This window comes from Aplysia californica, unplaced genomic scaffold, assembly GCF_000002075.1.
Source record: "Aplysia californica isolate F4 #8 unplaced genomic scaffold, AplCal3.0 scaffold00842, whole genome shotgun sequence".
Classification (NCBI taxonomy): Eukaryota; Metazoa; Mollusca; class Gastropoda; order Aplysiida; family Aplysiidae; genus Aplysia; species Aplysia californica.
The window spans coordinates 122767-134411 of record NW_004798112.1 but is presented as its reverse complement, the minus strand read 5'-3'; the positions used below and the strand labels follow the sequence as shown (position 1 = coordinate 134411).

Genomic DNA, 11645 nt, shown 5'->3' with positions numbered 1-11645 from the left:
GAGGACACTTTTTTAATTGGCTCAAAGAGAGAAGTGGCCCATCTTGTTATGTACTATCATTGGTTATAGTAGAGGTTTTACGGCGCTCGCAACTGCATAAGGTCATATATGAGCGCTAGAAGATTAGAGGTGTTACAAGAGAGTAACAAACATAAAAAAGAAGAAGGGGAGATAAGGACGATAATACTGTCTACATAGGCACATATTATGTTTATTTCTTCAGAATGAAAGTTCACATACCATGATATAGTTTTAATTAATCGCAAATAGCTGCTCAGTTTCGAACGATTTTCTTTTGCTGAAGAAAAGAAAATGTTGCAGCTTTGGGGTAAAATCGTGGTCTGGTCTAAGGACAATTTGAGGCAAGGTCCCCTCGTCCATTTACCTTTTGTCGATTTGATGAAGGGACGCCTAAAAAGATTGTATACCCCGAGATTGGTTTCTCCTTTTCTTTAGATACTGAGCAAGACCTTGAAATTAAGGTGGGAACTCTGCTTTAGGTGCTATTTTCAGTGAGTGACACATCTTGGCTGCAAAACGTAGGGACAAAGACGGTTCTATGAGAGCTTCTAAATCTAATTCGAGAAAGCAACCCCCCTCCCCCTTGCTCCCCATGTAACATTTTTGTTAGAGTAAGTGATACAATGTGAATTTTTTAGAACGTTTTCTATATCATCATACCATAAAAAGTGAGATCCAACCTTACTATGGTGTTATGTCTTAGATATTAATACGACATCCAATTGGTGAATGTTTTCTCTTTTCTTACTGTCTGACGTTATCTTTGTCCCAGGTCTTCAGATAAAAGGTGGCAGGAACAACACTGAAGACCAAGCAATCCGGATACACACCGTTGTGAAGGGTGGGGCTGCCTCGGATGACAGAGCACTGCAGGTCAGTATCTTTTGAAAAAATAAATCTTAGTAAAAAAAAAAAAAACAAGTAAAAAAACAAAACAAGAAAAAGAAAGGCCATATTTCAACTATTTGTCGACTTTGTAGGAATCTAGATTGCAGGCCAAGTTGCAGGAAATTGTGTCTTTAGCAACTATTTAGTATTTAGGCACATGTACTTTTTGTTTTGAAAGTGGCGTATTCCAGTTGATTTTGTAGCCCTTTATCAGGCTAACTTGGCCAGATTCGTTTTAGCCTTTAGGTGTTCATTATGAGACAATTATAGGGACAGCTTTACCACCTGTCTTCTTTTGAGGTACCTTAGCCAAACTCGTAAATTCCAGAGGTCACATTAGAGTGAGACACTTTTAGAAGAAGAAGAAGAAGAAGAAGAAGAAGAAGAAGAAGAAGAAGAAGAAGAAGAAGAAGAAGAAGAAAAAAGAAGAAGAATGCTATTAACGTAGGTCTACTTCTCCATCATTTGCGATCTTCATCTAGGCTCTTCCAAAGAGTTGTACTTTTGTCAGTTACAACCTTATTAACTTTAATAACCACAGTTCGAAATCCTGCCAATAAAAGACCTAAACCATTACGACTACTCATTTTGACATGGTAAAAGTAAAGTTAAACCCCCCGTTTCCAACGTCTTAACTTAAAGCACAATACCTGGGATCACCATGGGGTTACAGCGGGGTTGTTTGCTCTTGCGTCATACAGAAACATGACAAGGTGGGCTCTGATCGGCGTCATTTGTGAAGATTGGGGGAGGGGGGGGGGGATTTGCAGGGGGTGGGGGGATGGGGGGCGCTTTGCTTTTGTCTGTTTACCGACACGAAGTCAAACGTGTGGGTGGTTGGTGGGTGCTCTGGTGTGGTTTGTTGCTTGCTTCTTCGCTGTCAAGCATTTATTGTCCCTATCTCTCCTCCTTTTCTTTGTATGTTACTCTTTAGTAACACCTCTAATCTTCAGCACTTATGAAACCGGTTTGTGTTACAAGTGCTGCAAAACTTTTACTAAAATTAAAAAATTAGAACTAAAGAAGACAAGCGTTTTCTCTTCTCTCCCCTCCCCCCTCCCGGGGCAGTGCCACTGCCTGAAGTGTCTTTAGGCCATTCCAATAGGGGGGGGGGGGTTCTCCTTCTAGTGCACAGTAGAATTGTAAATGGGCCGACCCAACAATGTCATGCTCATAACTGTGCTTGAACTACAACAGGGAACTGCTGCTCTTTCTTTCCTAATACTCACAATCGTCATTTTCCTCTTCTTCTTTTGTATGTTTGTCACACTCTTGTGACCCGCTATTTCCGGGGTGCCTTGATAGTCGAAGCAGACTTTGTGCTGTTGAAGCTAAAGAGGTGAGCAGAGTAAGTCTGATTCCCTGTAAGGACTTCTCTGTTGACATCCACCCCTTGGCGCTCATATAACCGTATGCAGTTGAGAGCCCTGTAAAACCTGTACTATTTTCGTTTTAGTAGAGGTTTTACGGTGCTCGCAACTGCATAAGGTCATTTGAGCGCCAGAAGATTAGAGGTGTTACAAGAGAGTAACAAACATAAAAAAGAAGAAGGGGAGATAAAGACGATAGATGTTTCATAGGAAAAAAGAAGTAAACCACACCAGAGCACCCGCCAACCACCCACAACCTCTATTATAAAACAAAACCTTCTCTCCCCAGCCTGGCAAAGAGATCACTCACGTCGACGGAAAATCCTTACTCGGCCTGAGCTGTGATGAGGCAGAGTCAATATTGCAGCTGTCCTTCAGCATCAAGACCCCAGTCAACATGGAGCTGAGACTTCGGCGCTCATGAGAAACTGCAGCTAGAGAGCATAATAATCCATAGATTTGTATTGTGATGTCTGAGACTGGGCACTATTGTTGACGTAATTCGGTTCACCTTGGAGTGCACTGTTTGGAACCAAGTGAAGGCAAAGAGAGTACATAACAAGACAGTCCACTCAGCCAAAAAAGTGTCCGCCGGAAGTCCGCTCTTTGCTTCAGATGGCGCCACCGAATTTTGAGGACACTTTTTTGATTGGCTCGAAGAGAGGAGTGGACCCTCTTGTTATGTAGACTCTTTGGTGAAGGGTAAAGAGGGAAAAGTTGCGAACATACTCGACTACAGCGAGACGAGTGGTTTTGGCTTCCCTTTGCATGTATGTCCACTGTTTCTTATACAGACTTCAACAAAAGTTAAGGACCACTTTGGCAGACAGTCCTAATTTGTTTTAATATCCGAAAAAAAAAGACAGTAAGAAATGTTTCAAAAGTTTTTGCTCTGAAAGTGTTAATGGGTTACCAATGCGTACTGCAATGCTTCCTAAAGGAACAAAACCACCACGTGCAGCACGGAAATCCTCGGTGAATTGTAGCCAAATTTACTGGGGGGGGGGGGGGGTCGATTTGTGTGCGACACCAAGGACTTTCCGCAGTTAAAATTTCTGGTGCGTGCGGTCTCGAACTGTGCTCACTTTGGGGGCAGTATATAAGCCACCGTTTGCGCAAAATCCGGTATCGCACCAACATACCACCAAGACTAAAGCTGAGAGACTTTGATAGTGCCAGAGCTATAGCATGGCTGGAAGATGGAGTTGGGAGTCCGAAAAGTAGCCAGAAGGCTTGCAGTGTCTCACTCTGTCATCGTCCGCCTGAGACAGTGCCATCAAACCACTGGATCAGTCCAAGAACGCCCACGTGCAGGTCGACCCAAGAAGACCACTCAGGGTGTTTGCAAGAGGTCCTTAGCTTTTGTTGAAGTTTGTACTTATAGAGAGAGAGCAAAGAGTGGTGACCACGAAAGCGCCCGGTATAGGATGTTGTAATTCAAGTCTGGGGTTTAAGTATCACCAAGCGATAAAATGGTTCTCAGACCTTTTCAAGAATACCTTCTCGTGGGTCTTTCTTCAGACGAGAGAGTTACCTAAAAAGCCAAAAAGGCTATATTAAAGACTTTGTGGCAGTGATGTCGCCCACGAAAACGAACGGGGGCTGCGTGGGACGCTGAATCTCAAGGGCAAGACATGCGCAGTTGAGCAGACGAGTGAGTACTTTTCGAGACTCATGTGGGGGCTTCTCGGTGGTCTAAGGCTGAAATTATACTGCCACACACAACTGAAGTACGCCGTGACAAAAGTCGTGCTCTCCTCTTTATTTCATATCGGTGATTTCCCTGACACGACTAGACTTTTTACACGGTCGGACTGAGTAGCGCTGCCCTCTGGGACACCACTTCTGACCTTGCAGCTCGTCCGTATCGCGGCGCACTTCAGTTGTGCGGTGCAGTACATTTTCAGCCCTCGGAGACAATCTACTTGCTAGCACCAAAGATTCTCTACTATCTTTGTTTGCACTGAAATATGGGTTCTAGGCGGTGTTATATTACTAGAGCTCGCGGGGAGCAGGGTAGGAACCCGATTGTTAATGTAAGTGGGGGGAGGGGGGGGGGGCGCCGGCCATGCCTATGAGGGTGAGAAGGCCCCCATGTCTGACACGTGTGACGTAATTGCCGCGAGCTCTTGTATTATATATAAAACCTCTTTGCTCGAAAGCACTGACAGGGTGGTCCACACATGTTCTTATATGGGAGGAAGGAAATCAGTGCGTAACTGCAAAGACTGTTTCACAGTTCATAACGACATGACATACATAATTTTGTTTTCGTTCACACGATGACATAGACTATGACCTCTAATCCACACACTTCCAAAATGTTTTTTAAAAGGGAGAAATTATTCCTGCTTGTACCAGAAGACAATTCTTGAAGCACTCTATTTGTTGTTTTAGTAAAGGTTTTACGGCGCTTGCAACTGCATAAGGTCATATGAGCGCCAAGGGGTGGATGCCAACAGAGAAGCCATTACAGGGAATCAGACTTACTCTGCTCACCTCTCTTGCTTCAACAGCACAAAGTCTGCCTAGACTATCAAGGCACCCCAGATATAGCGGGTCACAAGAGTATGACAAACAGAAAGAAGTAGATCTAGTTCTAGAGGGAAAATGACGATAGTTAGGATTAGGAAAGAAAAAGCAGCAGTTCCCTGTTGATGTTCAGGCACAGTTATGAGCATGACATTGCTGAATCAGCCCATTTACAATTACATTTCTACTGTGCATAAGAATATGGCTATTGTCCCCCCCTTTGGGAATGGCTCAAAGACACTTCAGTCTGTAGGCCTAGCACCTCCTCGGGGGGTAAGCACTTTGTAGTTTGCATATACAACATTCAAGAGCGAAAACAAAAATCTGTAGGCCCTATGAAAAAAAGAAAAACAACTCCTTAGCAATGCAGTCCCGCATGAAGTACTTCCTTTGCAATATTTATCACTATCTTATTATCATGATTATTGTTATCATTATCATCATCATTATTATTACTATCATTGTTATTATTATTATTATTATTATTATTATTATTATTATTATTATTTATTATTCATTATTATTATTACTATTATTATCATTGTTGTTATTGTTGTTGTTGGTATCATCATCGTTATCGTTATTTTTATTATTACCATTATTATTATCATTTAATGTTGTTAACATTATTATTATTATCACCATGTATAGAGTAACATTCCCCTCTGCATCATCTGTGATGCTTAATCCTATTTATCGAAATGTATCGTTCATTACAAAGTTTCCAATCCATAGTGTCCGTTGCCTATACATCTATATAGATAATATATCATGTAACAACTAAACATAATGTAACAAACTGTAATAATGTAACATTTACTGATAAAACATTTAATGTTGGCGAACACAATGCATATCATGACATACACATTTTACCTTACTTTGAAAGCCTCACCAAAGACGAGATGCCATATTTGAGTGATCAAGCTGTGTAGATCTAATACATTTGTGTGTTGAGAGTAGATTTCCTTCGTAACGCTGTCTTCTGTTGATGTTCAGATTACGTACAGAGACTAGAAATGTGATGCATTTTACATATTATTAAGGCTATGTAGTGTGGATTAACATCTGATTTACAGAGTCTCCTCTCTCTCTCTCTTTCTCTCTCTCTCTCTCTCTCTCTCTCTCTCCTTCCACCTTTCAAGGTATCTTTTGAGTTAGTGTTAAAGGCAATAATGAATTAAAGAATGAGTTGGCTAGTTTGTTTGAGTTTTGGTTGTTGTTTTTTTCGGGGGGGGGGGGGGGGCTGGGGAGTATAAGAGTTTAATATGTTCCTTAACTTGGATATTTCATTTCTCAAGGTGTAGCATTGGGCATGGTAACAAGTGAAAAAAGAGAGACACAGAGAGAAAGAGAGAGGGAAAGAGAGAGAGAAAGACATGTTAGATCTAAATAGTTTTAAAAACTCATCAGAAGTAAGAAATCTCTTTGTCTGGTTCGATTTTGTGCGTCTGGCGTGTGGTGAAAGTCTGTTGCTTGGGTCTGTTGTTATTGTTTTCATGTGTGTTTCTGTAAAGTAAAGCTATCCCTTGAGTTGATTGTTTTGTATATCAGAAACCATGGATGTGAGACCTACGTCAATTTAACAAAGCTAATTATGTGTCTTCCACTTCCAGTAACATTTTCCTAATCTGACGTTTATTCTTCGCACAGCAGGGTTGCCATTTTCTGAATTCCCCACAACGGGTTGTTTGGGGGGGCTTTTTTTTGGTAATGGATATAGTGACAGCTCGCCTGGTGTATAGCAATCACTCTGCGAAATGTTCATAATTCGCCACTCCTCGCCTGATGTATAGCAATCACTCTGCGGAATTTTCTTGATTTGCCACTCTATTGGTCCTCTTCTTTATCAGAAATGAAAGTCAGATCGGAGTTTCCTCTTGTTAAAGAAACGTGGCAGTCGAATCGCCTGTATGCTTCCCAGGAAGTTGAGGTTGTTTCAGAATGCTCTCAGGTCTGTTGGGGTAATAGAATAAATTGTGAAGCGCGTACAGCTTGCTGTTGAGCGGGGATTTGCGCTATACAAATGCGATATTATTATTATTATTTTTTTTTTTTTTTAATTTTTTTTTTAAAAAATTATTATTATTATTATTATTATTATTATTATTATTATTATTATAAGACAATATTGCTCCTCTTAACTCTTAGCAAATATGGTTCAGTGTGATCGAATCAAGTTTGATTCAGTCTGAGTGAAAGAGAAGTGCTCGTTTACGTTATAACGGCCATTTAGCGCCCTAATGAAGACAGACAGAAACAAGAAAGAGAAAGTAGGATCAGATCAGCCATGAGTGCCTCCCACCCCTATCCCCTCTTGCCCCCCCCCCCACCCCTCCCCCTCCCTCCCTATTGCCCCTGTCCACCCCCGCCTAAACCATCTTCAGTCAAAGTGTTCTCGCTTTGAATTTTCTGTACACTTTCATATCATGACTGCAATTATACTCCGACAAGTATTTTTTTATTCATACAACGCGGGCAAACTGTTCAACATGTTCTAACTCCACAAAGCTAGGCTAGATTTTTTCAAGAGAAAGAGAGGGCGGGGGGGAGATAAATAGAGAGAGAGAGAGAGAGAGAGAGAGAGAGAGAGAGAGAGAGAGAGAGAGAGAGAGCGAGAGAGGGGGGATAGATAGATAGAGTGAAAGAACGAGAGGGGGGGGGGGAGATAGAGAGATAGGGGGGGAGATAAAAAGAGAGAGGAAGAGAGAGAAAGAGGGAGACAGAAACACAGAGAGAGTGAGAGAGAGAAAGAGAGAGAGAGAGAGAGAGAGAGAGAGAGAGAGAGAGAGAGAGAGAGAGAGAGAGAGAGAGAGAGAGAACAACATGTTTCATTCTCTTTTAACAATTGTAAGTACCGCTACATAGATCAGGCCTACTTTTGGTATCTTTTCTTGCCTTTTTCAACATTAAGAATATGGATTTTAATTTTGAGGACACTTTTTTTAAAGGACATGCTACCATTACCACAGAACCCTGTACGGAAAATGTCATTTATCTTATCCTACCTTATCTGAAGAAACTACAATTCATTTGTGAGGCAGCGTGGTGAAATCAGGCGCTCGTCAAAATACAGAAAATCGGACAAACAGGCACTTTTTCCGCCAGTTTGGACATTTTTTTTTATCGAATTTGTATTTTTTGGCCCTACCTCTTTTATATCCATATAAAAACATTTCCCCACGTAAATTTTAACGGAAAATATTAATTAAAGGCTCAAAATAATATGTCATTTTTCTATTTTCAAGGACTCTTTAGCTATTGGAGTTACTTAACATTTGCGGCCATTTTCATGCTACTTTCATCACTGAAACCAGGCGACCTCACTTCCTTCAATCGCAAATATCTTGAGTTCTATTTAAGATAGATGGATATTTATTTCATTGGAAGCAAGGCAAATAAATCAGCTTTTATAAGACCAATAACTCTACATGCCCCAAAAATTTACGAGTGCCTGATTCCCCAACGTGGTGACACTTTTTTTTAAAAATCAAAATTTTAGGCATAATACATCTGGACAGTAGGTCAACGGTGAATTCTCATCGAAGATGATAACAGGTGTTTTAAAAAAGTATTGCTCTGTTAAGACAAATTGATACAAGTCATTGTGCAAAAGCTGAAGAGTCTATGTTTGTTAGTTTAGGAAACAGTAATTGACAGTAAGTTGCGCCACGAATTTTGAACAATACTATAATGAAATAGTAAAGAATCTTTATTAGCATGTCCTTACTATTGTAAGGCTGTCCCCATTGTTTTATGCACCCCGCATAATTTAGCAAAATGGTATCATTATTTGCTTATTTTCTGATTATTTTTTGTTAAAATTGACAGAATCGCATAATTTCACATTTTTGGGCTCAGTTTGCCTAATTTCATAATTTATTATTTTTTGCTTACACCACACACCACCGGGTCTTCCCACAAGTCAGGTGATGAGAAAGCAGCAACTTGCCCCATTGTTGTGAAAACAATCTGCGTGTCTTTCTTGTCGTGTCATGGTCTAGACGGTCATATAATCATAATCATTTTTTTACATGTCCATTAGTTTGAACACAAACACAGGGAAGCTAAACCATTGAGAGAGAGAGAGAGAGAGAGAGAGAGAGAGAGAGAGAGAGAGAGAGAGAGAAGGGGAGAGGGAGAAAGAGACCGCCTAGCCGTGGCCGTTGTAATCATTATTATCATTACGAAGGTCACTGCTTGCTGTGGGCCGAAGCCTGAGCGGCCGGTGTGCCAGCCCACAAGCAAGGTGTGTAGTTCTTGGGCTGCGCTGCCTGATTTATGATCGCCTAGGTCATGGTACATGAGAGATTAGCCCTATCCGTGCATCATGTTTTACTATTGTATCCATACGATGTGGGGGAACTCTGTGCCAGCACTTTCCAAAGAGGAAATTTACTCGTTAATCCGATCCGTACGCTTTGCATAGCAGTCTATCAAAATTATTTTTTGAGAAATACTGAAAGTTTCAAAGAGATCTTCGCGCAAGATGTAGGCCTATTCTAAAATGTGAAGAATACAACTACAACCCCGGAGGTACAAAATGACCCCTGGCGTACGGATAATGTTAAAACATTAAAATTTATCGTAGACGACTAAAACTTGTACAGGTTATTACGTCTGTGTAAACACAAAGTACACTTTTTATTATAAACAAATAAATAATGTGTATATAATGCAGGAGTGTGTTTTGTTTTGTTTTTTAATTTACCAAACGTGTGTACTTTTCAGCTTTTTCTTTCCTGATTTCTTAAATATTTCAGTTAGGATTCTTAACTGAAATTTAAGAAAAGTTAAACGTAGACACATAAAATTCGATTAAGAAATCAAGCCTAATCTGCAGATGGTGTGTGATGAGTGGAGTTGAAACATGTAGCCTAACAATACATTGTAACTTCTGGACTGGTTTTCTTCAACTTCATGAACTGTGCACAGATAGCCTACACTACCGTTCACAAATGCTGAACAAGTGGATCTTGTTGTGGTGGTGATTTTATTTTAATGTACATTGTATTGTAGTAGGATAGTAGGTAGTACGGTACACTTTTAATGCCAGTCCTATACAGATTCTAGACTAAGCAACATTAAATCCACTGGGTTCTTCTTGTGCTTTGTTTATATTATCTACATGTAGGCCTATTTATTTATTTTTTTAATTTATTTTAATTTTATTCTTTATTTCTTATTTATTTAAATTTAAATTTTATTCTTTATTTCTTATTTATTTTAATTTTAATTTTATTCTTTATTTCTTATTTATTTTAATTTTAATTTTATTCTTTATTTCTTATTTATTTTAATTTTAATTTTATTCTTTATTTCTTATTTATTTATTTGTTTATTTTATTCTTTATTTATTCTTTATTTATTTATTTATTTAATTAATTAATTAATTTTTTAAAATTATTATTATTATTTTTTAATATAGATCTATATATATTTTTAAAAGCTGTATCGTTGTTTTTTGTGGCTTAAAAAAAAAAGAACTAAAGAGAAAGTAACTGAAACGATTAGCTCTAGGGTTATTGTAAGTTGTGAGCCCTTCCTTCACCACCAACGCGCACGCACACACACACACACACGCGCGCACACACACACGCGCGCACACACACACGCACACACACATACATACCTTAATTATAAAGACGCACGAAACGAAACGAAACGGACAAAAAGACATATTTCAAGTGGCTGCCTCCATTTGCTGAGTCAAACTGATAAACTTCAGGCATTAAAGAAAGTTAAAGTTGTAACAAAGAGGTTTACAATTCTACTATGCTTGAACGAGAAATATCCCCCCTTTGGGAATGGCCTAAAGACACTTCAGTCAGTGGCACTACCCCGGGGGGTAAATTCCTTATGTTGGGAGAATTTTTATCGAGTATCTCTGCAAGGACATTGTACCACCCTCAGCCCAGGTTGGCCCTGACTGAAAACCTGCCTCCGAAATGAATTAAACTGTGTTGATGGGGGTGTGAAATATCTATGCTTAACCCTATCCATATGTTGTGTTTTACTATCGTATCCATACGACAGGGGGAACTCTGTGCCCCCACTTTCCAAGGAGGAAATTTACTCGTTATTCCGATTCATACGCTTTGCATAGCAGTCAGTCAAATTGATTTTTTGAGAAATACTGAAAGTTTCAAAGAGATCTTCGCAGTCGCACTAGAAGTATTCTAAAATGTGAAGAATACAACCCCAGGCGTATGGATAGCATTAAGAAAAAAAAAAAAGATAAGATGAAACATGACGTGGAGACTACATCAGACTGCTGCCTCTTTTAGTCTCGGTGTGTTAAACTAGTTAAAGCATCTCATGATCTGTCCTGACCAAAGACGAGAAAAAATCGAAAGTCTTAACAATTATGACAAAAAGGAAATAATAAAAACACCTGGTTTGTTTGTTTTTGTTTGTTTGAGTAAAGAGAAGCACATCGACACCAAGATGGTCATTTAGTGCTGGGAAATAGTAAGACAGACAGACAGAAACAACAGAGGGGAAGTAAAAAAGTAGGACCTACCAGTAACACCCTCCAACCACCCGCAAAAAAACACCTGGAAAGATCCAAGCTGGCATGTAAGTATATAACACATCTTTATTAATTAAACATCGCAGAATTTCATCATAATAGTCAGACACCTTCTACAAACATGAGCACCAAACAAATACCATGGATTAAAATGTACGAAATAAGACAAACAGAAGTACACTTCTACATTGAACAAATTATTTCTCTATTTCTGAAACACCTGAAAGAATGAGAACACTGTTGTATATTGAAATAATATAATAATAATAACAATAATAATAATACTTATAACAATAACAAAA

At 39.3% G+C, this 11645-nt stretch overlaps 1 protein-coding gene across 1 annotated transcript in view; it reads left to right on the top strand.

Moving 5' to 3' along the window:
* Nucleotides 1-3140, top strand: part of LOC101849653 — a gene marked incomplete in the record, with an annotated part of 73610 nt that extends 70470 nt beyond the window's left edge. Inside the window, 2 exon segments of the mRNA XM_013088951.2 lie at nt 794-894; nt 2569-3140. Of these exon segments, the coding sequence (XP_012944405.1) occupies nt 794-894; nt 2569-2703 (236 nt within the window).
* Between the last annotated feature and the right edge of the window lie 8505 nt (nt 3141-11645).